The sequence below is a fragment of the Meles meles genome, chromosome 12, assembly GCF_922984935.1.
Source record: "Meles meles chromosome 12, mMelMel3.1 paternal haplotype, whole genome shotgun sequence".
In the NCBI taxonomy this organism is placed as follows: Eukaryota; Metazoa; Chordata; class Mammalia; order Carnivora; family Mustelidae; genus Meles; species Meles meles.
Window position 1 is genome coordinate 4027683 of NC_060077.1, and position 27957 is coordinate 4055639.

At 44.2% G+C, this 27957-nt stretch overlaps 4 protein-coding genes across 4 annotated transcripts; 2 read left to right on the top strand and 2 right to left on the bottom strand.

Moving 5' to 3' along the window:
* Positions 1 to 42: 42 nt before the first annotated feature.
* SRSF9 (serine and arginine rich splicing factor 9) lies at positions 43 to 7286 on the top strand. The gene is made up of 4 exons (XM_046024433.1): positions 43 to 336; positions 2874 to 3034; positions 4539 to 4711; positions 6799 to 7286. The coding sequence occupies exons 1-4, from the start codon at positions 149 to 151 to the stop codon at positions 6940 to 6942; spliced, it is 666 nt and encodes a 221-aa protein (XP_045880389.1). The 5' UTR covers positions 43 to 148; the 3' UTR covers positions 6943 to 7286.
* A 540-nt stretch (positions 7287 to 7826) lies between these two features.
* GATC (glutamyl-tRNA amidotransferase subunit C) lies at positions 7827 to 18695 on the bottom strand. The gene is made up of 4 exons (XM_046024434.1): positions 18591 to 18695; positions 18342 to 18514; positions 10339 to 10442; positions 7827 to 8753 (listed from the first exon to the last, which is right to left on the bottom strand). Exons 1-4 carry the CDS (start codon positions 18669 to 18671, stop codon positions 8701 to 8703), a joined length of 411 nt encoding a protein of 136 aa, XP_045880390.1. The 5' UTR covers positions 18672 to 18695; the 3' UTR covers positions 7827 to 8700.
* Positions 18696 to 18742: 47 nt separating this feature from the next.
* TRIAP1 (TP53 regulated inhibitor of apoptosis 1) lies at positions 18743 to 20882 on the top strand. The gene is made up of 2 exons (XM_046024437.1): positions 18743 to 18914; positions 19870 to 20882. Exons 1-2 carry the CDS (start codon positions 18768 to 18770, stop codon positions 19951 to 19953), a joined length of 231 nt encoding a protein of 76 aa, XP_045880393.1. The 5' UTR covers positions 18743 to 18767; the 3' UTR covers positions 19954 to 20882.
* A 1761-nt stretch (positions 20883 to 22643) lies between these two features.
* LOC123953959 (cytochrome c oxidase subunit 6A1, mitochondrial) lies at positions 22644 to 24844 on the bottom strand. Its single transcript, XM_046024435.1, has 3 exons — positions 24690 to 24844; positions 24399 to 24541; positions 22644 to 22918 (listed from the first exon to the last, which is right to left on the bottom strand). Exons 1-3 carry the CDS (start codon positions 24796 to 24798, stop codon positions 22835 to 22837), a joined length of 336 nt encoding a protein of 111 aa, XP_045880391.1. The 5' UTR covers positions 24799 to 24844; the 3' UTR covers positions 22644 to 22834.
* Between the last annotated feature and the right edge of the window lie 3113 nt (positions 24845 to 27957).

Here is a 27957-nt window from a genome sequence, read left to right on the forward strand (position 1 = left end):
CCTCCGACCCCTCCGCTTCCGCTCTGCCGTTCCCACAATGCAGTGCGGCTGAGCGCCTCCGAGCCCGCGGGGACGCTGCGGGGGGACCCCGGCTGAGGCGGCGGCGGCGACGTGGGCTGCGGCGGGCCCGCGGCGTCGGGCGGTGCGGATGTCGGGCTGGGCGGACGAGCGCGGCGGCGAGGGAGACGGGCGCATCTACGTGGGGAACCTTCCGACCGACGTGCGCGAGAAGGACCTGGAGGACCTGTTCTACAAGTACGGCCGCATCCGCGAGATCGAGCTCAAGAACCGGCACGGCCTCGTGCCCTTCGCCTTCGTCCGCTTCGAGGACCCCCGGTGAGGCCCCGCTCCACCCGCCCGCCTGAGGCCTCGGGCCCCTGCCTTCTTTCCTCCCCCTCCCCTCCGGAGCCTCCCCTCCCCCCTCCGCGCAGACCCCTCACGGCGCCCCCGGGTGGAGGATGAGGCCTCCTCTCACCGCAGGCTCCGCCGTCCTTTGGTTCGTCGTCACTTCCTCTAGGATTATTATTATTATTTTTTTTACTTTACTTAAAAACACAAAAGCTGGGCGTTTGGAGGGCCCCAGCCCGCCCAGACCGGCCTCGGGGATGGTACACACGACCAATCTCTCCCTCAGCGCTGGAAGGGGAAGCGGCCCGGAACTAGCCGGGAGAGGACTTCGTGAACAGAAGTGGCCAGCCGCCCTCCCTGCCCACCCCTCCCCCCAGCCAGAACTCGCCGTTACGGGGGAACAGACTGCGGGGATGTGGTCGTCTTTGGAGGTCGTAAAGGGGTGTCTGTGATGGAATAGCTCTCCATCCTCGCGCGCCCCGGCGGGCCATGGTCTCGTCCTTATAAAAGCACCAGGGATTTGGGAAAAACTTCTAAAATGGTCTGAGGGGAGGACTCTGATTTCACTCCACTCCTCTGATGAGGGAGGCACTGCTGGATGCCTAGGACCCCAAGCACTGGGAAGCTCTTGATCCCTAAACTGGCTCAAAGGGGTCTTTGTGATTTTGCAAACTTTGTCGGCCTCACGGCCAAAAAAGACCGGGAACTTTCAAAACTGGTGGTTCTTAGGAGCCACCGCATGGACTGGTCACTGCATTTGGGGTAAATAAGAGCCCGCTCAGCTTCCCAGCAGTGACCCAGGCAGTGCTTTCATCTAGTCTGCACCTGGCAGGCTTCACTACAAGGACTGTCCAAGGGTGTCTGGTGGTGGTATAGGGCAAGGAGGGTGTCTGAGGACAGGGAGGTAGGAAGCATCCTGAGGCTTTGATGACTGACAGAGCTCACTCTTAAGCGCCTTGCCATTTGTCTCAAAAACGGAAGTAGGTATTTGCACGCCTAAACTGGAGAAGGTTGCACCTCTGTAACACTTTTTGTGTTTTTTGAACAGTTATCATGTGTCAAACACCACTTCAGCATTTTCAATAACCTATAAAAGAGGTAGTGTTAGCCACATCTTACAATGTGAAAAACACGGAGGATTTAGAGTTGCTGATAAAAGAGAATGCTAAGGGACCAGGGTAGAATTTGAACCCCCTATGCTGTTACGCTGTTCTTTAAAACACAGACTTACTGTATGATATGCTACGTTGTCATCTCTTTTCTTCTTCCTTCCATAATAGAAAAGCTGTTTTTTGGTATCACTAGATGCCAAGTTTCTAGCAAAGCACTGCACACATAGTATCTTATTTAATCCTTACAATAACCCTGTGAGATAGGCATATTACATTTAAGAGACATGAAAACTCGATATAAGCATTTACCCAAAGAGAGATACTAGTAAGTAGCACAAGAATGATTTGAACGTGACAGTCAGTTTTCAAAATCTGCTCTTCAGCCTTCACAGTTCTGCCCCTCCTTCACTTCGTTGTAAATATAGCACTCGTCATGGTCCTCATTGCTTTTAACCTTGTGACTAGAATCTTGAGCAATTATGTGCCTGTGACAACTGAACGATACCTTCTTCATTAGTATATCTTTGGCTTTGCTTGTCCATCCAAGCTCTGAGGCCATTCTTTCTCCAGTCCAATACTGGAGAACCAACTTGGTTCCCCTAGAGCCCTAGGGAAGACTGAAAGTAACTTCATTGAATATTTACCTCTTTTGGCAAAGCTGTACCCAGCTTTGGTCTTTACAACTTAATTTTCCAAACCACGCTGAAAAGGTATACATGAGAGTTACATATTTCTCACAAAGCACAAAGCATCTGTCTTTTGAGCCTGATTTCTTTTTAAGGATTTTTTATTTATTTATTTGACAGATAGAGATCACAAGTAGGCAGAGAGGCAGGCAGAGAGAGAGAGAGAGGAGGAAGCAGGCTCCCCGCAGAGCAGAGAGCCCGATGCGGGGCTCGATCCCAGGACTCTGAGATCATGACCTGAGCCGAAGGCAGAGGCTTTAACCCACTGAGCCACCCAGGTGCCCCGAGCCTGATTTCTTTTTAAATGAATTTTTCTTTCTATAGACTTGATGGTAGTAGGCCTTGTTGAAGACTATTAAAGGACTAGTGTGTGGTGGGCATTCTGAGAAACTGCTCATAGGGTTAGAGAAATCTACTGAAATCATCTGTCAACCTTTTTTTTTTTTTTCTGAATTAGTCTTAATAATAGTCTATTTGCCCCATTATTATCATTCCATAACTAGAAAACCCTGTGACAGTTGTAAAGTTTAATTCTAATATTATGAAATATTCGCTTGACACGAAAATCTCGCTTCACACGAAAATCTTGCTTCACACGAAAGCAGTATTGCATCAAGATTGTTTTGTTTTTCTGATTCTTTTTCCTTTTTATACTTGTTATGCAAACTCCTCATTGGGAAGTAAGTCAGCCTCCTGAGCAGCACTAACTCCTAACTTTTCTTTGCAGAGATGCTGAAGATGCAATTTATGGAAGGAATGGTTATGATTATGGCCAGTGTCGGCTTCGTGTGGAGTTCCCCAGGACTTATGGCAGTCGGGGTGGGTGGCCCCGCGGTGGGAGGAATGGACCTCCTACAAGAAGATCTGATTTCCGAGTTCTTGTTTCAGGTATGTTCTTTAAAACTGAATGAGATGATGCATGTAAAATACTTAGAATACACCATTTGGCCTCCAAGAAATGTTAGCTGTTACTCTTCAGTGCATGGGACACATGGGGCTTTCTTTTCAATAGCCTTTGCACAGTCTGAAGCCCTGCCGTCTTGCCGCTGAGGCAGGTATCTTGCAAATGAAACTGCATTGGTAGTGTAGCCTTGGTAGAACATCAGCTTGCTTCTTATAAAGAAGTTTTCTGGTGTTGAGAGGGAAGATAGTAGCAAAACCCTGTGAGCTAGAATTCTGTAGAGATGCTTTCTTTTGTAATGTACTGGGTATCAGACTTGCTAGACATTCCAGGAACTAGGTTTGAACTACTGCCCAGCCTGGGATGCTGAAAAAGGCCAGATTTTGGTGGTGGCTTTGGAATTATATAAAAAAAGAATACAAAAGAACTTGGAGTTTTAGGGGTTGTATTGCAGAACATAGAATGAAATGTCTAGTGTTGACAAGTGATGAAATGCCAAGCTCAGGGGCGTATGCATCTTTTCAAAATACTAAAGCCGTGGTAAAGACCTGGGCCTTCTGCACACTGCAGGGGCATTTTAGGACCATGGTGGAGTGAAATGTATTGAGAAACCTGGCACTTTTTTTAGATGTAAATGTCACACAGTTACAGCAGACTTAAGAGCAATCCTCTCAGTATCTGCGTATCTTGTGTCCCTTTGTAATTTTTTAACCCCAGAACTATTCCCTCCTTCAGGATGTCATACATATTTTTTTTTCTCTCCATGCTGCTCTGAAATCCTGCTTAGAAAACTATTAGGAAATGGCTGCAGTCCTGAGCTGTGAGCGGTAAACACAGCCTTTGAGAGCAGGAGCACATTTCCCTATCATGATATCAGGTAGGGTTGTATAATTCCCGACTAGTTATAGCGTCTGAGTCTTACCTTTCCCCCCACTGTATTGAAGAATGTTGGTGATCTTTTGAAAGGTACTTTGTTTAGTTTGTTAATCACTCACACCTACAGGAAACAAACTGCAGGTTTTTGTTGTGTTGTCATCTTCAGCTATGCCCTGGTTATTGTCTCATTGGATCCTTTCAGAATTCCCATGTCCGGAGAACCCAGTCAAGCAAGAGATAATTGGGTACTGATTAAGTTTCATAATGGAGAAAATGAGAACTCAAAGTCTTGGGAGTTTTCTTACATATGAAGGATAAAGAAGGAAGGGCTGTGAATTCTCAGAGATACTAAACCGTAATGGGGTGGACTTCTTACTTTGTTGGAGGGGCTTGGTCTCTGGAAGATTAGCCTAGAACCAACTTTTAATGGTGATTTACCACAAATACTTTAGTACTTTCTGCTGGTTTTATGCCCTTTATGACTTGTCATTGAATTTGAATTGAATTTGAAAGTAGCGATGGATAAAAAAGGGAGCCTAGGTACTGTTGGCTCTTAACAGGCCAGTTAATGTAGCTGAAGGATATGGCCTTTTCTCTTCTGTTGTCCGTGCATAGGACTTCCACCGTCAGGTAGCTGGCAGGACCTGAAGGATCATATGCGAGAAGCTGGGGACGTCTGTTATGCAGATGTGCAAAAGGATGGAATGGGGATGGTTGAATATCTCAGAAAAGAAGACATGGAATACGCCCTGCGTAAACTGGATGACACCAAATTCCGCTCTCATGAGGTGGGTTCCCAACTTCTTTGAGCTTGCACCTAAGCCACTCCACCTGAAGCTGACCTAGCAGAAGTCGCAGCAGGCCATGCGCTTGCCATTTGATAACCTCGTAGTACCATTAAAGTTCTAAAGTGGTTAAAGCCAGGGATTCATCATGCCCAGACCCTTCAGGGTCATAACAAAGTTTTGCAGTCATAGTATTTTTAACTTGGAGAGAATACTGGTGCAGTCTCTCATAATGTGGTGAACTATTCTGTCATACCATCCCTTTCACAACTGGCTTAATCTGCAGTGTACCTCTGTGAACCTAGTTATTACCGTTGTCCCTCTGGGTCTAGTCTGTGCTCTGCAAGCCAGCCTCATCATCTCAGCTCTTCTAAGGTTCTCACCTCATTTTTCCCTTCTGAGAGTAATGCATGCAGATTGTCACCTTGGCATTTTCTTGTAGTAACCTTAGTTCTCAGGACTTAGTTCTTGGTCTTTCAGGAAGGCAGCTGCTGCTTTGGATCTCTCTGTTTGATTCATATGTTGACTCTCCCTTTGATATCACTGAGATAAGACAGCAGACCCAACTGGACATTGCTTTTTCTGGTTATCTTGTCTTAACTATGGAGTTTAGATATGTCTGGGGTCCATTTCTTTTTCTAAGGATTCATATAGTTCCCTTATTTTATGACTTGGAAAGTGCATGGCTTAACAGTGCTTTTGCTCAGACTGAATTTGGAGCAGAAACAGAACAGGACCTGGGGGTGCCTGGGTGGCTCAGTTAGTTAAGTGACTTCCTGTGGCTCAGGGAGTCCCACATAGGGCTCCTTGCTCAGCAGGGAGTCTGCTTCTCCCTCTGACCTTCCCCCCTCTCATGCACGCTCATTCTCTCTCTCAAATAAATAAAATCTTATTTAAAAAAAAAAAACAAAACAGGGGGCGCCTGGGTGGCTCAGTGGGTTAAGCTGCTGCCTTCGGCTCAGGTCATGCCCCGCATCTGGCTCTCTGCTCCGCAGGGAGCCTGCTTCCTCCTCTCTCTCTGCCTGCCTCTCTGCCTACTTGTGATCTCTCTCTCTGTCAAATAAATAAATAAAAAAAAAAAACAAAACAAAACAGGATCTGGTCCTCAGTTATACTGCAAAACAGGGCCTCAGTAATGATAAATCCAATTACTGACTTTACCTAGGGAATTCTGCATCCAGTTTCTTTCATCTTAGCATTTTTAGATTCTCTGAGTGTTGGCTGAGGGCAAAGGGCATAGGCCAGCCTGGACATGACTCCTCTGCCACTTAATAATTTCTCGTTTTTTTTTTTTTTTTTTTTTTAAGATTTTATTTATTTATTTATTTGACAGAGAGAGAGAGAGAGATCACAAGTAGGCAGATAAGCAGGCAGAGAGAGGGGGGAGCAGGCTCCCTGCTGAGCAGAGAGCCTGATGTGGAGCTCAATCCCAGGACCCTGAAACTAAGACCTGAGCTGAAGGCAGAGGCTTAACCCACTGAACCACTCAGGCGCCCCTCACTTAGTAATTTCTTAGCTGAGCTATGCTCTGAACCCTGGTTTCTCGCTATGCAGAACAGGAACAATAATAGCACTGTCTTGTAAGACTTGCCAGGAAGCTGACTTTTGAGGATAACTGTATCTAACCCAGGTCCTGCCACCTGAGAGGTGTTGCATACAGGTTAGCTTCTGCCATAGGCATCTGTCCAAAGATGCGTATGTGAGGTGGCAGGGGATTGAATTGTATGACCTCTGAGATCCTTCCTAGTTCTTAGATTCAGGGGCCAGTGGCAGTAATTCAGTTACATTAACAGTAGTGGCTAGTATTTGAGCATTTACCACATGTGAAGTTGCCATTTATTATTTGTGTCACCCTGGAACAGATAAGAACATTGTTTTCCTCATTCTTGAAATGAGCTGTTAAGCATACCTACCTCATTGCATTATTGTGAGGGTTTAATGAGATAACATCACGCCAGACAAACAGTAAGTGCTCAGACAAACAGTAAGTGCTCGGTACTTAACTATTGTTAGGCAGCCATGTTAGGTATTAGTGTGCTGTATTCTTCTGGGTCTTATTTTTGCCTGTACTCTTTTTGTTTGACTTTCAGGGTGAAACTTCCTACATCCGAGTTTATCCAGAGAGAAGCACCAGCTATGGCTACTCACGGTCTCGGTCTGGCTCAAGGGGCCGTGACTCTCCATACCAAAGCAGGGGTTCCCCACACTACTTCTCTCCTTTCAGGCCCTACTGAGACAGGTGATGGGAAATTTTTCTTTATTTTTTAGGTGAACTGAGCTGCTTTGTGCTCAGAATCTACATTCCAGATTGATGATTTAGTGTCTTAGGAAATTTTTTTAATTTTTTTTTTAAGGAAATAAAATACATAATTTCTACCAGGGCCATATTGGCAGTGAAGCATTTTAAACTGCAGAAATTGTGGTTTTGGTTCAGAAATAAGTTGTATATTTTTCACCCCTGATTATGGGAAAAAAAATCAGTGCTGTGTCTTTGTGGGTTGCTCTACTATAGAGATCAGCAGTTACTGTGACTGAGTCGGCCCATTCTGTTTAGAAATATATTTTAAACGTTTAGTAATTGACATGTGTGGTTGTCCTTGATTAAGTAAATAGATTTCACCAAACAGGCTCACTGATTTAAAAAGAAAGTCATTGAGCTGTAACAGCAGCTTGTACCCAACTGGTAAGGAGAAGTGGGTAACTTTATTTGGGGACAAAGGTAGTTGCTATGTTGGTGGTTTGAGAATTTCAATTCCAAGAGTTGCTTCAGGATTATCTTACAATTTAAGGCCAAACTTATAAATGAAGCTGCCTTAAGGAAGAAGGGAGTGTTTAAGATAGGGCAAAGGAATGAAAAGAATAAAAGACTTTTTAAAGTGGGCAGCAGCATAAAGATCATTAAGATCCTTAAAACCAACTGTGGCAGTTTGGAGGGGAAGAAAAAAAAAATCTTTAAATTTTGGTTCTGTCACTTTTACCCCTAAATTTGTTTCATTTATTCTTGGTATCTGAGCTTTCTTAGAACACAAAACAAACCAAAAACCTCCACTATCTTGGATTCAGTAATCACGGTGGGGGTGGGTAAGTTACTTTGTTTCAGGCCTGAGGCTTTTTTTTAAAAAGCCACTTTGTTAAGTAAAATTGATATGTAAAAAGTTGTACTTATTTAATGTATACAACTCAGTGAGTTAGGGGTTAAGTGTTTATCCATGAAAGCATCACCACCATCAAGACTGTAAACATATCCATCACCTCCCAAAGTCTCTTCTCTACTTCTTTAAGGTTTATTTGTGGTAAGATAATTTCACATAAGATCTACCCTGTTGGCAAATTTTTAGCGTACAGTACAGCACTGTTAGCTATTTTTGTCATAGGTTCTTTTCAGAAAAACTAGCTGTGGGTAGCATCCCTTTTGCATGTAATCACTTTGTGGGATAGTGGATGACTGCAGGTTAAGCGTTCACAAGCTCTAGAGTCTACTTTGAGTACTCTCCAGACCTTAGGAGAAAGCCTTCTGCTGGGAACAAAGTGGGTACCCAGGAACAAAATGGAGTTTGGTAAAGATACAAGGTTTCTTGGGTTGATAGAAACAGCAACTAAAAAGTACAACACACGTTATCACAGAGTGATCAGATGCACTGTCTAATAGTTACATCAATAGAAAAATTCACTCAAGTGCCGTTTGGTAGACAGTCCTTCTGGAGGAGATAAAGGAGGATAACATCTTTACATACTGAACAGTCTGTGAATAAATACTTGATCCATTTCCTCAGAAAGTAACAATACCTCATACTTCCAGTAGCAGCAGGAACTCATTGCCTTGTTTTGGGTAGATTATTTCCCAATTCTGTCTTCAGAAAGTTAGTTATTAAAAAATACTTAACCATTAGTTTTTTTCAGGTGACTGAAGTGGGGCCATTAGTGTTCATAATAACAAAAAGTGTCTTTGGGCTTCCACGTGTTCACAGGGTACCCCTTCCCAGAATTGCTACTCAGTTGTCTGAAAAAGGCTCTTGTTCATCCTGCTTTGGCAAAGAGATATTACCTGTTTGAAAACAGTAACAAGAAAGAATGTTACAGCTGAGTCTGCTCCCAAACTGGTTGTACTGAGCTAACTTATCACTTGGTTTGTTGTCAAGAATAAGCAATGCAGATAAGTGTAGTTTCTGTTCGATTTTTCTGAGTGTCTGAAAGAACAATTGTAACTGAAGCCTAGTAAGTGCATGCTTTTCAGTAAGGAGCAGAGAGTTTAGCCAGTTACATGCATATGGGAGTGGAAGGAAAAGACGAATGATTGTGAATTCACTTTGTCTCAAGGAGTCTGACACAGAGTTCTTTTTGGAGAAACAGCATTTGTGATGAATGGATAAGTCTGCTAAAATAGTGACAACTATCAGATTCCGAGAGAGATTATAAAATCTTTTTTTCTCTTCAGTTAATTTGAGGTGGTTTAGTGAATCAAAGGCATGATTAAGAGCTGAGTCCACAATTTTCTAAGCTTTCTTTCTCATTCTTGCTTCAAGCAAAGCTTTCGTTTAATTGGCTGGTCTTGATCAAAGAGAGAACCCCTGAGCTGGGGGACTGATGTTTGTCTCTGAGACTAGTTAGAATGGTTCTCTGAGATGATCTTCTGAACCTGAAGCTGGCACTTGAAAACCATCTACCTGAGCACTTAAGCTAGTCCCATTCCCAAACACTCAGAAGGGTGCAGCAGTTCAGAAGACCCATCTGTCTGCAGAGCAGATTAAAAAGTTCAACCCACCCAAGATTCTGGATTTTAGTATTAGCCCAGAGTCATTTTTAAGTTTTCATTTCAAACAGTCACAGTAGATTTTAAAAAGATGCAAATTTCAACAACAAGGTTGCAAACTGATGGCTCATAGGATGCATCTGGCTTGGAGGTGTGCTTTATTTACGTGGTATTTTATTTGTTAAAAACATCTTGGAATTAGTTCCCGTACTCAAAATTTGGGAACTGCCATACACACATCAAAATGCTGTATGTCCAGGTTCTCAGGGAAGATGGCTCCCAGTACTGTCTGGCACTGAACGAGCAGCAGTGAGTGCTAGTTGCGCCTTTACGCAGAGCTTGAGCTTCAGATTTGATACCATGTACATACACACCTCCCCGCCCCATTTTGCTCATTCCTATCACAGACTGGCCCTTAGGGGTGAATGTGACCCCTACACTTTGCTGCCACCTAACTTTTTTTTCCACTGTTAATATATGTGGGGTTTTTCATTCCACTTTTATTGGGACAGAATTGACACACAACGTTGTCTAAGTTCTACAACACAATGATTTTATGTATATATAATACATATATATTATATATATATCAAAATGATTACCAGAACAAGAGTATTTAATATCTATCATCTCACATTAGTTTTTTCCTTGTGATAAGAACTTCTAAGATCTACTCTCTTAGCAACTTTCAAGTATAGAACAGTATTACTAAGTATAGTCATTCCACTGTGTGTTGAAGTTTGTACCTTTTGACCACCTTCACCTAATTCCCGCTTCATACTTAAAGTACTTTCATGTAGCAAATTTGGACCTCACAGCTCCCACTATATTCTTAGTTCACTGAGGGACAATCTGTTAAGCCACTTTGGAGAACACATACCTGGGGGGGCCACAAAATACTCCTCCACAACTTGATGGGCATTTTGTAGTAGTTCTTCGGCACAGTTTCCTTCTACCACACTGTCAGATCTCAAGTACAGACATCTACAAAACCAGAAGCTCAAGGTTACCTTCTCAGAGAACAGGCTTCTATGGCATGGGTGAAGAGGGTTGAGAATGGGAGAAAACAGAGCAACATATTCTTGAGGTATGGTCACTACTCAAAGATGGAGGAGCACATGGTCAATAGTTGACCAAATAACTATTGGCGGTTTATAGATTCTCAACCACTCAGTGAGGTAAGTGGTAGTCATTCCTCAGAACTGATACGTTCAATAAATATTCCTGCATCATTACCATGGTTAAGCTGCTCTTGGTGGATACAGGTAAGGCAATTACAAAGTTTTAAGTCTAATAGGTAAGCAAAGCTTGCCAAGGGAGTAGAATGGGGGCACCTAAACCAGCCTGAGTAAGGAACAGGTACTCAGAATAGATGATGTCACTGCTAAAGGATGGGTAAGAAACTGCTGCCTGGGAAGTGGACTTCCAGGCAGATGAAGAAACTTGTTCAAGAGTGGTTGTAAGTGACTTAGATATTAGGTCCCAAGTGACAGGACTGAAATCAGCACAGTTCTTATACCCCAAAGATGAGCTGTTTTTCACTGCAGCCACCTTCATGGACATGGAGGTGCCTGCCCTTGCACAGCTGAAGAATATTCCACTGTTCTCTGGCCCTACTGGGAAAAGTGTCCAGATGGCAGACCAGTGAAACCAAACAGGAGTTGAACATACCAATGGGGCTTCACTGATGTTTCAAGGCTTAAAAGTGCAAAAAAAAAAAAAAAAAGAGTCTGAGCCTGCTTCCAGATATTTGGGCCGAAAAATGAGCAGTCTGCCCAGTCACTGATAGAGTAGCCAAGCTCTTTCTGCTTTGAGCCAGACATAGACTGAGGGCTAAACCTCATGGAACAAAAGGGCAAGGATGTGACATGAACATCCAGGCAACGGCTGCAGAGGGTGAAGTTGTCATGGTAAGATTCTCTTAGGAAAGGACTTTTTCTGTTTCTTCTGTGGCACCCACCCTAGGGCCAGACACAATCAACACTCATGATTCGGACTGTAGAGAGCTGCAGTCTGTTCGAGGATCTGCACTCTATGGCCTTGGACAAGTATGATCTTTCCAGACCTTAACTTTCTTGCCAAAAAAGCGAAGGTTGCATTTAATTTTTTTTCCCCTAACCATATAGAGGCTTATGAAAACTTGGAGAACAAAATAAAAATCCTTTGTAAAGGTGAACATTGGACCTTCTGGAGTTTGTATTTCTGCTGGGTGATAGAACAGAATGGCTAAGAGCGTGGGCTCCTGAGTCACAGATAAATCCAAATCTTAAGGCCATACACGGCACATGTGCAAGTTACTTATCCTGTCCATGTACCTGTTCCTTTATTTGTGGAATGCTTCACAGAACTGCTGGGAAGATGAAATGTTAAAGATCTGGTAATTGGGGCCAGTGTTCTCATTGCAGTAAGAGGTGGGTGTGCTGAGCAGCCCCTCCCCCTCTCAGAGTTAGGGTACCTGGGCACACCTCAGTCCCCACTCCTCATTCAGAGTATACCTCTGCCCTTAACCTGCTGGGATCACGCATGACCTGCCTCGCCCCTAGTGGAGGCTGCTAATTGTTCCTGGGCACTTGGAGAGTTCGATGAAGTGAGACTCTACTACCACCAACAGGTGGTTAGAAGCTATTGCTTCTCCACAGCAGATGTAATAGCAAATGATTTATTCACTCACTGGACAGTCGGTTTCCTGTTTAAGTGTTGTTTCCAGAAGAAATCCACACCTTCCTATTTTCATAATCATAGGCTGCTGAATTCAGGGTCTCTGTGAGGGTCGCATCACTTGTTCATATGGCAAGTTGCTTAACTTTTTCTTTCCTTTTCCTTTTTTTTTTAAAGATTTATCTATTTGTCAGGGCGCCTGGGTGGCTCAGTGGGTTAAGCCGCTGCCTTCGGCTCAGGTCATGATCCCAGGGTCCTGGGATCGAGCCCCGCATCGGGCTCTCTGCTCCGCGGGGAGCCTGCTTCCCCCCTCTCTCTCTGCCTGCCTCTATGCCTACTTGTGATCTCTCTGTCAAATAAATAAAATCTTAAAAAAAAAAAAAGATTTATCTATTTGTCAGAGAAAGAGCAAAGCAGGGGAAATGGCAGGCAGAGGGAGAGGGAGAAGCAGGCTCCCAGCTGAGCAAAGAGCCCCAAGCAGGACTTGATCCCAGGACCATGGGGTCATGACCTGATCCAAAGGCAGACACTTAACCAACTGAGCCACACAAATGTCCCGCTTAACTTTTCTTGATCTCATAATCATGCATAAAACTCCCAAACAGGGGGCGCCTGGGTGGCTCAGTGGATTAAGCCGCTGCCTTCGGCTCGGGTCATGATCTCAGGGTCCTGGGATCGAGCCCCGCATCGGGCTCTCTGCTCCACGAGGAGCCTGCTTCCCTCTCATTCTCTCTCTGCCTGCCTCTCTGCCTACTTGTGATCTCTCTCTCTGTCAAATAAATAAATAAAATCTTTAAAAAAAAAAAAAAAAAAAACTCCCAAACAGGACCAGGTGCCTAACGATTACTGATTAACTAAATGTCTATCTCACTTGTCTTTCTAAGGATTCTACAAGAGAACTTTAGCCCAAATACTATACGGCACCCATTTTGATAATAAATCAACTGTGGGCTAATATTAATTATATACTACCCTGGGAAGCACTAAAAAAGAATCACTTGAATCTTACGTGTTCTGGTTCAGATGAAATCCTGGTTGAGAAAGGCTCACAGACAAAGCACTTTAACCAGTAACTGTGGGAAATGCTAATATAAAGCAATTTAATGGAAAGCACTACAGCAGCACTGGAGAAGAAATGCCTTTATTGGCCACTGGACTGACCAGATAGGAGTGCTCTGCTGCTGGTATCAGGCTGCCAGGAGTCATTTTTTTCTGGGCACAATTCTATTTCCATCATCTACGATCCTTTTCCCTCCTTCCTAATTAATTTCTAGTTTGATTTAGACTGGAATGAGAGTTAATCAATTTGGCTAAGAATTGGGGCGCCTGGGTGGCTCAGTGGGTTAAAGCCTCTGCCTTCAGCTCAGGTCATGATCTCAGGGTCCTTGGATCGAGCCCCAATCGGGCTCTCTGCTCCGCGGGAAGCCTGCTTCCTCCTCTCTCTCTGCCTGCCTCTCTGTCTACTTGTGATCTCTGTCTGTCAAATAAATAAATAAAATCTTAAAAAAAAAATTTTGGCTAAGAATTTTTGGTTCAGATAAGATCCTGAGGGACATCCTAAGCACTGAAGTATTTGGCTGCAGTCAGAGATGTCATCATCTGAGTCAGTCTCTGGAGATGGGAGAAAATAAAGGTTCTAGGGTTGCTTCACCCAGGCACCCAGGGGTTGACTTTTTAGATGGTATATCTAGAACAGTATTTGAGAGCTGAGGCTCTGAATTTCAAGTTCTGGATTCTCTTACTATACTGTGAAACTCTGGGGCATATTACACTAGTTTTCTGTGCCTCAGTTTCTTCATCTATAAAGGAGATACTAGCATTTACCTTCCAGAGTTGTATGTGGTAATTGAGACAATGCATATAAAATCTTACCGCCTGGCACATAAGGACACTAAATGCTTTTTAGCTAAAACCAAAGGTTAGGTATTAATATGCCAAGAGATTTCTTACAACCAGTCAGTGCTTTTACACCTAGTGTGGCCTAAAACGGTTGAACACTTGTCTTAATTGGGTTCCATTTCAAACATTAGGCAATATGTTCAAAAAAACAGGGTCCTGGGATCGAGCCCCACATCAGGCTTCCTGCTCAGCGAGAAGCCTGATTCTCCCTCTCCCACTCCCCGTGCTTGTGTTCCCTCTCTTTGCTGTCTCTCTCTGTCAAATAAAATCTTTAAAAACAAAAAAGTCCTGTAAGTGCTCCATCTCTAAAATAATTAACAAAAACTGGTTTCCAGGTTGATGGCAAGACTGCAGATCACTGAATATGAAGTCACTATTCCAGCTACCAGATACAAATCCCTCTTCATCTTTTTCACAAACTCTTCCTTGAGTAATAGTTGCATTTCTTTATAGTTTCCCTCTACATGGTCTGGAAAATTCTGTCTCCTCTTTGTGCTTCTATGCCCTCCTTTCCCAAAGATATTAATAAAGAATAGTCAACGAGGCACCTCGGTGGCACAGTTGGCTAATTTTCTGACTTTTGGTTTCAGCTCAGGTCGTAATCTGAGTGTCATGAGATAGAGGCCCCCGCTGGGCTCTATGCCCAGTGTGGAGTCTGCTTGAGACTGTTTGCTCCCTCTTGCTCTGGATGGCTTCTGTCTCCCAAATAAAATCTTCAAAGAACATTCAACAGGGGCACCTGGGTGGCTCAGTGGGTTAAAGCCTCTGACTTCGGCTCAGGTCATGAGCCCAGGGTCCTGGGATCAAGCCCCACATCGGGCTCTCTGCTCTGCAGGGAGCCTGCTTTCTCCTCTTTCTCTCTGCCTGCCTCTCTGTCTACTTGTGATCTCTGTCAAATAAATAAAATCTTAAAAAAAAACAAAAACAAAAAACCACGATTCAACAAACATTTACTGAGTGCTAGGTAGTAGATACTGAGAATATGATGAGTAATAATAGATATGCTGCTTCCCGGTACATGGATGAGTAGTAGAAGAGGGACAGAGAATAAAATATGGCACACCTGGCTGGCTCAGTCACTAAATATCCAACTTTTGATCTCAGGGTCGTGAATTCAAGCCCGACATTGGGTGTAGAGATTACTTAGGAAAATAAATTAATGTATAAATATATACATAAATATTACTCAAATAGACATATAAACACATGTAAAATTATGGCTCTACTGAATACCATGAGAGCCACAGGTCCTGAAAGCCTGACTTGGTAAGAGAAGAATCTGAGGAAGAGGCAGTTGAAATCTGAAGAAAGTAAAGTAGCCAAAAAGAGTAGTGGGTGGGATGAGGTAGGGGATTCTGAGAAGGAAACAGAATGGAGAGCTTGAGGAATTGAAAGTTACAGCCCTATCTTGGAGGTGAGCAGGGGCTAAGTTAAATGATGCTTTGTAGGCCCTGGTGGAGCTTTTGTCTTTATCCTAAAGAACACTGGAAGGGGGTGCCTGGCTGGCTCAGTGGGTTGAGCCTCTGACTTTGGCTCAGGTCATGATCCTGGAGTCCTGGGATCGAGCCCCGCATCGGGCTCTCTGCTTAGCAGGGAGCCTGTTTCCTCCTCTCTCTCTCTGCCTGTCTCTCTGCCTACTTGTGATCTGTCTGTCAAATAAATAAATAAAACCCTTAAAAAAAAAAAAAAAAAAAAAAAAAAAAAAAAAAAAAAAAAAGAACACTGGAGAGCCACCTGAAGAGACTGGGTAGGCAAATGACCTCAGATTTCTATTTTGAAGTGCTATGTAATTTTGGGCAAACTGACTTCTGTAGATCGGAGCATCAGATTATAATATAGAGAAAGGATGTGAAGGAATCAAAGATTGGAGGTGAGGGGCGCCTGGGTGGCTCAGTGGGTTAAAGCCTCTGCCTTCGGCTGAGGTCGTGATCCCAGGGTCCTGGGATCAAGCCCCACATTGGGCTCTCTGCTTAGCCGGAAGTCTGCTGCCTGCCTCTCTGCCTACTTGTGATCTCTGTCAAATAAAGTCTTTAAAAAAAAAAAAAAAAAAAGACTGGTGGTGAGAATGGGAGGCTAGCAAGCACTTTACATGGAGGTTATGCTTACATACAGGCCTGGTTCTCTCTAATGGAGTGCTAATGTCAGCTCATCTTTTTTGCTCCCACCTATATTGAGTATTTGGGGCTCGAACTCATGGCCTTGAGATCAAGACCTGAGCTGAAGTCAAGAGTTGGACACCTAACTGACTGAGCCACCCAGGCACCCCAAGAATGTATTTTTTAAAAAATCCCATCAAGGGGGAGCCTGGGTGGCTCAGTTGGGTGTCTGTTCTTGGTTTCAGCTCACACCATGATCTCCCGGTCCTGGGATTGAGCAGAGAACCAGGTTCCCAGTGAGGAGTCTACTGGTTTCCCTCCCTCTCTGATCCTTCCCCCACACACCATGCTGCACTCTAAAATAAATAAATCTTTTTTTAAAAATCCCATCAGGAAAAGGGTAGGACAGAGTTGTAGACTGCCTCTGTCTTTATGAGCTACATAGCCATTCACCCAAGAAACTGCAGTCCCAACCAGCAGTCTGCTTTTCAGAAAAGAGCATTTTCTTTAAAAATGTATTAAGATTTAGCAAAATTAGGTAGAAGTGTGGAGAGACTGCACCCTTTTAGTATAATATTCACAAACTGCTTTGTCAAAGACCTGTCCCTCCCTATTACACTATACTACATCACTTCTTGTGTTATTACTCTGCTCCTTTAGGCATTTGTGTTTTGGCCCTCATATAAGATGAAAAGTTAGAATTTTCCTCTGCATTTCCACTTTCTTTAAAACTATTATTACGGTTTCTGGCATGCTCTGAGGGAACAAAACAAAAGTTAATGGATATAGCAGAATATGTCAAATAGAGGACACATTAAAGTACTGATAATCCCATACACAATGTTCTGAACTTTACCTTTTTTACTAAATATATCTTTTCATATCAGTATAGTTGCATTTTTTTTTAAGATTTTATTTATTTATTTGATAGAGAGAGAGATCACAAGTAGGCAGAGAGGCAGGCAGAGAGAGAGGAGGAAGCAGTCTCCCCAGGGAGCAGAGAGCCCGATGTGGGGCTCGATCCCAGGATCCTGAGATCATGACCTGAGCCGAAGGCAGCGGCTTAATCCACTGAGCCACCCAGGCGCCCCTAGTTGCATTATTTTTAAACAACTGTTGGGGTGCCTGGGTGGCTCAGTGGGTTAAAGCCTCTGCCTTCGGCTCAGGTCATGATCTCAGGGTCCTGGGATCCAGCCCCGCATCACGCTCTCTGCTCAGCCAGGGAGGCTGCTTCTTCCCCCCTCTCTCTCTCTCTGCCTACTTGTGATCTCTGTTAAATAAATAAATAAAATCTTAAAAAAAAAACAAAACACCTGTCAATATTCCATTCCATGATGATGTATTTAGCCATGAAGGCACTTAAGCTGTTTCTGTTTTTTGTTTCTCGGGGTTCCAAAAATTTTTTAAATTAAGTAGACTCTACCCCCCAACTGGGGCTGAAACTCATGACCTGGAGATCAGAGCATGCTCTGAAGACTGAGATGGCCAGGTGCCCCTTGTTGGGTGCTTTTTGTTGTTTTTTGTTTTGTAGTATAAACAGGTCTGGATACCCTGAACACTCGTGCATACATCTTGCTGCATTTTTACAGATGTTTCCACAGGGAACCACTGGGTCAGAAGGTATGTACAGGCCATATTTTGGGACAGGAATCTAACAAGTAAGCAAGTCAAACACGAGCTCACATTCTATTAACAAGAAACAGATCAACAAAAATAAGATAATCAAGAAACTGGAGAAAATCCAACAGGATCAGGAGTTGGGTGATTGTTAAGGGAGAGGATATTTGGAGAGGCCTTACCAAGGAGATAACTACGACCTGCCAAGGAAACAGGCTGCCCAAGGAAAGGGGAATAGCAAACACAAAGATTCTAGACAAGAAACAAATTTGCCATGTTGGAGAAACAGAAAGCTAATGTAGATGCAGTAAAAAGCAGTACGCCCGAACGGTAGGCAAGGACTCTCTGAAGTAGGGCCTCAAAGGCGATGATTGCAGTTTGGGGATGGTTCCTAGCTACGCTGGGAGGCCTCGAGGACTTTAAACGCGAGTGATAGGACCCATGATGAACAAAGGAAACCATGAAACTTACCACGGGGTGACCGTGGACAAGTTCTTCCATGTCGCTAAAGCTCTTTTCCCTTCTGTGAAAGGACACACTAATAATCGCCACCTCAAATGTCTGCGAAGGCGCCACAGGCAAGGCTTCAAGGTGCGCAGCGGCGAGTGTTTACCTGTCCTCCAGTACTGATTCCATGGGCTCCACCGCGTCGGTGTCCACCGCGCGGAGCCGGTCGGCAAAGGCGATGGCTTTCTCCAACCGTGCCACGGCCTCTTGGCTGCCGAAGTCCACAAGCGCTAGACGCTCCAGGTGTTCGATCACCTCGGCCGTAACCCGGCCACTACCCTGGAGGGATGAGGCGGAGAACAGGGGTCACGGGTAGGGCCTGCTCCGCCACCCGCTTGACGCCCCCGGCCTTTACCTGACGATCCGCCTTGGAGGTGAAACCCCGGCGCCAGCCCAACCAGGACCGAAGGCCCAGCCTCATCGCCCGAGCCCACATTTCTCTCTTCAGCCGCCGTAGTGCGTCTCCACGTAAAGCCGAGCGACGCACTCAAGAGTGACGACATCAGAACGCGCCGCTACTGCCGCCGCCGCCATGAATAGCGTAGGGGAGGCCTGCACCGACATGAAGCGCGAGTACGACCAGTGCTTCAATCGCTGGTTTGCCGAGAAGTTCCTCAAGGGGGACGGCTCCGGAGACCCGTGCACCGACCTCTTCAAGCGCTATCAGCAGTGTGTTCAGGTGAGCCGTTAGGTGGCCAGAGCCCTTTCGTGTCTACCCCCCTGGTTATCTCTGCGGTGTCCCCGGCCACACGCGTAGTACTTCGCGGAGGTTGGGATGGGAACGGTGAAGAAAAGCTTCAGTGAGGACAGTAGTAGGAGCTCTCTCCCCATTATCACCACCAAGGCCGCCCGGTATCTCTCTGAATGACAAAGTTAAATATTTTTACAATGTGTGTTACATTTTACGGAGCACAGGGATATCCTGTGGTTCATTTGGTGCTCGTCCTAAACTCACAAAGTGCGCATAGTTGTTCGTATTTCATACACAGAATGTTCCCCAACTAGGAAGTGATTAGTTCATGTTCACCAGAATCGTTTCTTTGATTTTTGCGGTGGCGCGCTATTTCACTATTAGTGTTGGGGGGCGAAGAGGGGTGTTAGACTCTGACCTGTTAGACATGAGGATCTCATTTTGTTGTTGTAATTCCTTCTTTGGCCTGTTAAATCTCTCAACCCGCTAGGAAATTTTCGTTCTAGTTCAGTGAATGTGAAACTGCTTGGATTTTAAGAACCTCAATGGGCACAACATTCCCAATTAGTTAACTTAAAGGATCCTCAGGGTAATTGCAAGTTGCTATCTTTATCCCATTTATAGACAGGAAAGTGCGGCTTGCCCAAGGTCACATAGCCACTGTCCTGGAACTCAGATTTGAATTTGTGTCTGTCATAACAGAGTGGAGATACTGCTTAAATTCCACGTCTGAAATGTTGATGATTCCTCACAACTCCTTTCCAGTCGCTGTCTTACATTTAATTTCTCCATAATCACACTCAGGTTAAAAAAAAGTACAGGTCTTTAATCATGGCTGGGTGTTCTCTTGATCCCATATGATTTACTTTTGCACAATCATATTTACAAAGTTTGGTCCTCAAGCTTCTTACAGACCTGTGTCATGTGTTTTCTCCTCCATCAGAAAGCAATAAAGGAGAAGGAGATTCCCATTGAAGGACTGGAATTCATGGGCCATAGCAAAGAAAAGCCTGAAAGCTCTTCTTGACCTTGACAGTCACCTTGAAAATAGACTCCTCCAGTCAGATAATTGAGGACACTGGATTTCATCAATTAGGGCTGTGAAAATAGCCACGGATTTGATGAGTTTAGGAGGGAGTAGTCTTCTTTCCTCCTTGATTCCCTTTCACTTGTAAAAGATGATGAACCATCACTCTTTGAGATTTCTCACTTGCTCTGGCATCGTACAGGAACTTCATGTGCTTAAACTGAATGATTGCTTGGGACTATGGTTGCCATACTTGGTCTGGGATCAGCTTTAAATATCCTTTTTTATGTAAATACTGATAAACTTGTCAGGATGGTCAGGGTTGCCTGACCTCTTGAGTTTTGCTGGGAAGGACATTAGGTACATTGTACTACGGTTATTATTCATGGAAGCAATTTGTTAGGATCTCTCTTTTTTCTCTCAGGGAGCTAAGGCTCTGAAAAGGGATCCCAGCACAACGGTTTTAATCAATGCTTGGGAGCACGGTTTTACTTTTATAATAACTTTTAAGATTGCTGGTGGACTAAGTTAGCCAAGAGGAAGACAGCTTTAAGAGTTCCCTGCCTTAAGAAGAGATGTCAGATTTCTGATTAAGATGTGAAAGCTTGAAGAATGTTACAGTACACACCATTTCGGAGCTCATAGTGTAGTTTAGGAATGAAAATTGTTGGAGTAACAAGGAAGGAAGATTAAACTGCCAAGATTTGCTTTTGCCAGCTTTCAGCCCAAGTCAATTACTTAAGCCATCCTGCATTATCATAAAATTGCCAAAATGCTGCATCTATTTAAATGGGAGAAATTTGTCCTATTTGCTTTGTGTACCCACCTTGCCTTGTAATGTCTGTAATCATGAAGATGGAATAAATTATAATACTTAGTTTCATTATTTGCCCCTGGAGAACTCAGTGCACTTTACAGAACAAGTATTATACTGCTCACATATCCCATATGTACACTGGAGAAAGTTTTGTTTTATAATTTAAAGGTGAAGAAAAAGTAAAAATTTATCTAACGTCAACAGTGTGCTAAAACAATTAGAAACCTCACTGATCTCTAGAATTTATTTCCACAATAAGTTACACAAGTAACTTAGTATGTTTCTGTACCTGCAAAAAAAAATGTCAGGATCAGATGAGCACTTACACACTTTGAAATGTCAAGTAGTCACCAAAATTGAAGGTCTTGAGTAATCTGGTTCAATTATATATACCCAATATAGTATGAAACAACTTACAGAAGGTAGAAATTGTATTAGCCTCGCTCCAGTTTACGTGACTACTTCATATTTAACATCACCAGTCCTGAATGTCATTTCAATACATTCTGCATTTATATTTTGACTGGTTACAGTCTATTATACAAGAATTATAAAAGACCAGCTGAGGGAGGCCAGGCAGCAAGCCAAAGTAAAGTCCTGAGCTCAGACTCGGCACAAGTACAACGGTTCTATGGGGACTTGGAAGCACAAGCACAGGCTGTGGTTAGATCACAAAATGGAAAAGACAGCAGGGATCCTCTTCTCCCTTACTGTAAAACACCCTGTGTTTCCATATGCCTCACCTTTACAGTACCAGTTTACTTTATGTACTATGCAATGCCAAAACCTGGTAGCTTCTTGAATCTTACTACAAAACTGTCTGGTTTAGCCTCGAGAATAAAACCACTCCAAGCCAACCATGTTCTTTCATTGTAACTGCTACCGAGGGAATAATAAAGAGGGAGAGAAGACAGAATCTAGGCAGGCTCCACACAGCGTGGAGCCTGATGAAGGTCTCAATCTCACAATCTTGCAATCATGACCTCAGCCGCAATCAAGAGTCAGACACTTAACCAACTGAGCCACCCAAGCGCCCAATTGTTCTTCATTCTATTTTGACTTTATAGTGACTTCATCTATCTCAGCTACTTCAAGGACTTTAAATTTTGAGGAGAAGTTAAATGCTCTGTAAGGGTGACTTTGTTACTATTATTTCTTCCTAATTCTTAATGCTATGGAAAGGTTTTAATTCTAGAAACAAATAAAGCTAATGCTGTATGCAAAAATGTGTAATACTGCGTTTATTTTTTCAAGATTTTGTTTATTTGTCAGAGAGAGTACACACAAGCTGGGAGAACAGGCAGAGGGAGAAGCAGACTCCCAGCTGAGCAGGGAGACTGATGCTGGAGTCTGGGATCATGACCTGAGCCCAAAGCAGCCCTTTCACAGACTGAACCACCCAGGCATCCCCATACTGCCTTTATTTCTCCAAAAGTTTCTGACCCTTCCAGTCTTCAAGATGCTAAGAGATGACCCCAAGATGAGAACCTGACACTTTTGGAGACAATTATCTGACTACAGGGAATATTCTTCAGCAAATGCTGGTGGAATGGAGTAAGAGAAAGCCAAGACACAGACTAAGCACTTCCTCTGGAGAATCAAAAGATACCTCTTTCAGATGTAAATTGCCGCTCATTCTACTGGCCACTCAGTATCTTTGCCACCCAAAGTCTGTCAGGACCCAATCTCGATACTTAAATTAGTTCCACTTAGGGTCGCTTTGCTTTACCTACCCCAGGTATAAGAAACCAAGGACAAGACTGTTACAAACACTGTTATCCAGAGGCGTATACACAGGAGCCATAAACTTCATTACAGAAGCAAAAATAATGCTATTTCGGAGGGAAAAACATCAAAAAATGCAACTCTCAGATCATTGACCAATCTAAGTTATTTATTTAAGCCATCTCCTGCCACAAGCAAAGAGATGGAAGATCAGTATACTGGTCATCATTTGATACAAGGAAGGAAGGTGAGCTTATGGTCCCATAGACTTTTCTGGTCCGTGTGCAGAGCCATGGTCCAAACCAGTGCTGTGGTCCCCACTGGGTGGTGGTCCAGGTTCTATTCATCTTCATAGCCGGTTGGAAGTGGATTCACGTGAGAGTTATGGAATAGAGTATGGTTACCATCTCCCCAGGGAAAGGGCTGTGGAGTGAAGATGTCAATTAGGCAATTCCAGAAAAGAGTTCAGAACAGCACTGCCATGAACTACTTCAGATAAGGATAAGTGACAGACTACACATAAAAACAAAATGATAGTTAGTCCTTTAACTATTGGGGTATTTCAGCCTTCCCATAATTTAAGGGAGCTCTTTTAACTTCCAGGAGAGCTTTTTTTTTTTTTTTTTTAAAGATTTTATTTATTTGACAGATCACAAGTAGGCAGAGAGGCAGGCAGAGAGAGAGAAGGAAGCAGGCTCCCTGCAGAGCAGAGAGCCCAATGTGGGGCTTGATCCCAGGACCCTGGGATCATGACCTGAGCTGAAGGCAGAGGCTTCAACCCACTGAGCTACCCAGGCGCCCCTCCAGGAGAGCTTTCAAAGTAGACAATAGGAAAGGCAAACTCAAGTTCATTATTTATAAGCCTCTCCCTGGCACTGCAGTGTTTGTGGAAGTGTAATCTTCACATCATCCTGTCAGTATGGTAGAGGCAAACAAGAGAAGATGCTTATTTAAATGTAGACTTTGGATTTCGTTCCAGATCTAAAACAAACCTCTGGATTGGAAACTGCAACCTACCCTCAATTTTTTGCATGCTGCCTTTGAAAAAACATTGCTCTAGGGCAGTGGTTTCCAAACCTGGATGATTTTGCCTCTCCAGGGACATGGGGCAATATTTAGAGACATCTGGGAGAGGGCATCCAGTGGGTAGAGGTCAAGGATGCTGTTAAATATCCTAGGACTCATAGGATAGCCCCTTGCCGCAACAAGAATTATCCAGACCCAAATGTCAATAGTACTGAGGTTAAAAACGATGCTTAAGTGGCTTCTACATCTTTGTACAAGGGTGGGAGTGGAGCTCAGACTCAAAAATTCTTTCTGAATCTAAGAATCTAGCTTAAGCTTCTGTTAAGGCCAGTCCTATCTTGGCTAAGTGATGTAATAGTTATTAAAGAGCCAGCAGGGCATCTTGTTAAGAATACTTAAAACAAGCAGTGAAAAACAAATGATTACATCTACACCAATAGCAAAGGATAAAACAGTTGTGAAACTAACAGAGGTAGGAATAGGAGAAGCTTTTAGTCTCCTCATCATGCAGCTAGCACCTGTCAGAGGCTCAGGTCATAGAAGGGTGAATCACCTTCAGATTTTGCCGCTCTAAGGGAGATTCCCAAACCTCTAAGTCTCATACAAGGGACAACCTTTTCAGAAGAGTATGAGAAGGCAGAGGGCGGATGAGTCAGGAAAAAAAAAAAAAAAATCTGAAGGGCACTTACTGTATGACCTTGAAAAAGAAAACAGATGTGACTCCCCCCAAGTCTGTTACATTTCCATAAAACCGGAGAAAATAAAAATTTGTAAAAATTAAATGACAAATTTTGCACGATTTTAGAGAATGAAGAACTTAGACTAGGCATTTGTAATAAAATGGGAATTGATGCTCGAAGAGGCTACAAAGGCCTACCTTGGACCTGATGCGGAGATGGGGGTAGGCGACGAACTCGGGTCTCTCATGCTCTCCATGATGCGACTTCAGGAAGACATTCAGCATGCTCACACCCACGCCGGGGAGCGCTACGAAGTAGGTGAGAGCCTTCCACATGCGAGCTGCAAAGGAGGCACGACCGCTCAGGCCTAATGGGGACCCCGTCCAGGTCTCACCCCGCCCCCGCAAGACCTCAAGCCAAGGTCACAGTTCTGCCCCGCCTCGCTCGAGTGGGGCTGAGGCCCACCCCGCGAACCGCGGCTCCAGTACCTGAGCCCTCCTCGCCGTGGGCGCCACTTGACATAGGCCGCCCCAGCTGTGCCCCGGATCGACCTAGCAGCCCAGACAGCCGGAACAGAGCAGCCGCCGCCGCCGCCATTTTCAAGCTGGACAGTCTCAGCGCCGGAAGCGGAAGTAGAAATTGGGCTTGGGGCGGGACCACAACCTCAAAAGCAAACTCCTATTGGGCGGATCCTTCCCACGCGCCTTAAGGCGAGGAGCGTGCGTACGATCGTCCCGACGGTCTGAGTTCTAATTAAAATCCCCAGAGCCACACATCTCGAGGGAGCATGCGCTCTCCACCCACCGTGTGCACGCCCCTCTCCCCACAGTCCCCACCCGGGTGAAGCTAGGCGAGGCTAAGCGCGAAAGAGGTTTATGCGGGGGGGGCGGGGCGGGGCAAGCTGGCCTTCGGAAGCGCTGTCTTGGTTGGAGTCCGCGGACAGCGACTGGAGGTTCTGAGCTCAGAACACCCCATCTGAAATGCCATTCCTGTTCCTCCCCGTTCTGTGACGCCATTTTTCTTTGCACGTGACATAATAATCGTCGTCATCATTATTATGTCTGCCTCCCCTACTAGAATATAAACTCTTTGATGCCGGAGTTTTCCACAGCACCATTCCCAGAGCCTGGAATTGTACCTGGCACGGAGCAGGTACTCGGTACAAATGAATGAGTGAGTGAGTGACTGAATGAATTAAAACAACGGGAACCAGAAGGAGCCCTGGAATTGGTACCAGAAGATCTGGATTTTAATCCTGCCTCAACATCCTTAACTTTTCAGCTTTTTTCGTCACGTTAGCCTTCTCTCGAAATTCTGGAAACAAAAACTAACATGTTTTGTCTCTTCAATCCTCTTCCGCCAGTTCTTTTGTCTTTCTTCTACTCATCTAAAAAGTTTTATTAATAAAATATGGGGGCGCTTGGGTGGCTCAGTCGTTTAAGCGTCTGCCTCTGGCTCAGGTCATGATCCCAGCTTCCCGGGACTGAGTCCTGCATCAGGCTCCCAGCTCAGCAGGGAGTCTGCTTCTCTCTCTCCTTCTACCCCTCCCCCTTGCTCGTGCTCTCTCTCAAATAAATAAATAAAATCTTAAAATTTTAAAAATTAAAATATAATAATAGAGAAGGCAATGTTAAGACTGAGGTAGATATTGGAGTGATGTGGCCACAAGACAAGCTAGAAGAGACACAGTATGTGTTTTCCCGAGAGGCCATTCAGATTGCATGGCCCTGCTAACACCTTGATTTTGGACTTGTAGCCTCCAGAACTATGAGAAAATAAATTTGAGGGTTTTTTGAAGCCCCCCAAAAAATTTATAAGAAAAAATGTAAGGAAACTTTTGGATCATAGGCCTCTTTGAGAATGTAATGAAAGCATGTAATGAAAGCTATGAACCCTTTTCCCCCCAAAATGCACCTGCTCCTAAGCACACAATGTTGGGGGAAGAATGTACCATAGAGTACATCCGGAAACACCCTCCCCTCCAAGAGTTCTTGTACCTCACGTTAAAAATCCAAGTAGGAGAACAAATAGGACACTGGTGTGGGAAGACTGGATTCACATTCTGTTTCCATCCTTTACACCTTGTGCAACCTACACTATGCAGTTTCATGAAGACAGAAATTTAGGATCATGTTACTAGAGCATCACAATCTGATCTCGCATTAAATCTTCCTTTCTCTGAGTAGCCAGGGCTTTTACATATTATGGTATGCCGTACGATACATCAGGATCATCAAATCCCTAGGCGTCCTCAAACACAGCAAAAGGACCACATTTTGAAGCTCCATAGTGTGGCTATGGAAGGGGTCCACACTCAAGGATCAGGATATCCTGGGTTCAGTTCTTTGGTCTGCCGCCAGCTGGTTCCTCTTCTCTAAAATAGGCATATAATACCCATTTATTCATCCCTCTATCCAATAAATATTTATCAGAACCCAATTCCACCTTCGGATGTTACTCAGCCTCCATCTATAATCATGAGATTTCATTCCATGAATATTAACCAAGGTGCCTGCTATGTGCCACGCATGTGTGGTAGTACACAGTAGGCATAAGATCTCTCTCGTGTAACTCATATTCTAGTGGTGGGGAAAGGAGTCAATGAACGATGTCTGAAATATATTAAAAATTCTACAAATATTCATTTTCTCATAGGGCTTTTGTACACTTTGTAAGGTGGTACTGCTAAGTAAACATTCTATCATGTGCTTGACTCACAACAAACGTATTAGGCATGATGCTTATGATGTTATTACCGGGTATGTTCATTATTTCCAGAGCCTCAGGTGACTGAGTTTGGATAGCCCGGGACACCAAAATCAAAAACACAAAGAATAGCTAATATTTACTGGGCATTTATTTTGTGCTCACATCCATGGTGAGCACTTTATACAAACTGTCTTCTCCACCTCACTAAGTGACTATTCCATTCCTCAGGTTAAACACTTTGGAGTCATCTTTGACTCGACACTCTCTCTCTCTCTCTCTCTCTCATGCACACACACACACACACACACACACACACACACACACACACACTTTATATCCAATCCATCAGCCAAATCCTGCCAGCTCTTCCTTCAGGCACATCCAGAATCTGACCATTTCCTACTGCCCGGTGCTACCAGTTTGATCAAAGGTGTTCTCAACTCTCTCCTGGACAACTATAACAGCCTCCTGACTGGTCTTCCTGCTACCTGGTTCCCCTCCAGTCTATTTTCTACATGCCAGTCAGAAGGATCCTTTAAAATCTGTCAGATTGGGGTGCCTGGGTGCTCAGTCATTGAGCGTCTGCCTTCAGCTCAGGTCATGGTCCCAGGGTCCTGGGATCAAGCCCCGCATTGGGATCCCTGCTTGACAGGAAACCTGCTTCTCCCTCTCCCACTCCCCCTACTTGTATCTCCTCTCTCATTGTCTCTCTCTGTGTCAATAAATAAATAAATCTTAAGTAAATAAATAAATCTGTCATATCATCTTCTTTCTTGGCTCAAAATCCTCCTATGGCTCCCATCTCAGAGTAAATACCTAAGTTCTTAGAGTAGGTACTGAGTTGTCCACACCCTGCCCCTAGACACCTCTCTCATATTATCATCCTTTCTCCCTCCCCCTTGCCCATTTCACTCCAGCTACGTTGGCCTTCTTGACTTCCCTTGGACGTTCCACCCATGTTCCTGCCTCAGGACTGTTGCACTTGCTCATTTCTCTGCCTGGAAGAGTTTTCTCCCAGATGGCCCCATGAATTGCATCCTCATTTCA

Excerpts from the sequence above, each read along its gene's own strand:
- SRSF9 (XM_046024433.1), top strand. The coding sequence starts at position 149 with ATGTCGGGCTGGGCGGACGAGCGCGGCGGCGAGGGAGACGGGCGCATC. Across the intron at positions 337-2,873 it reads GTCCGCTTCGAGGACCCCCG|AGATGCTGAAGATGCAATTT; the intron begins GTGAGGCCCCGC and ends TTTTCTTTGCAG. Across the intron at positions 4,712-6,798 it reads CCAAATTCCGCTCTCATGAG|GGTGAAACTTCCTACATCCG; the intron begins GTGGGTTCCCAA and ends TTTGACTTTCAG.
- GATC (XM_046024434.1), bottom strand. The coding sequence starts at position 18,671 with ATGTGGGCTCGGGCGATGAGGCTGGGCCTTCGGTCCTGGTTGGGCTGG. Across the intron at positions 18,515-18,590 it reads CCTCCAAGGCGGATCGTCAG|GGTAGTGGCCGGGTTACGGC; the intron begins GTAAAGGCCGGG and ends TCATCCCTCCAG. Across the intron at positions 8,754-10,338 it reads GTATTTTGTGGCCCCCCCAG|GTAATATCTCTTTGCCAAAG; the intron begins GTATGTGTTCTC and ends GTTTTCAAACAG.
- TRIAP1 (XM_046024437.1), top strand. The coding sequence starts at position 18,768 with ATGAATAGCGTAGGGGAGGCCTGCACCGACATGAAGCGCGAGTACGAC. Across the intron at positions 18,915-19,869 it reads GCTATCAGCAGTGTGTTCAG|AAAGCAATAAAGGAGAAGGA; the intron begins GTGAGCCGTTAG and ends CTCCTCCATCAG.
- LOC123953959 (XM_046024435.1), bottom strand. The coding sequence starts at position 24,798 with ATGGCGGCGGCGGCGGCTGCTCTGTTCCGGCTGTCTGGGCTGCTAGGT. Across the intron at positions 24,542-24,689 it reads CCACGGCGAGGAGGGCTCAG|CTCGCATGTGGAAGGCTCTC; the intron begins GTACTGGAGCCG and ends CCTCCTTTGCAG. Across the intron at positions 22,919-24,398 it reads ATCTCCGCATCAGGTCCAAG|CCCTTTCCCTGGGGAGATGG; the intron begins GTAGGCCTTTGT and ends TTCACTCCACAG.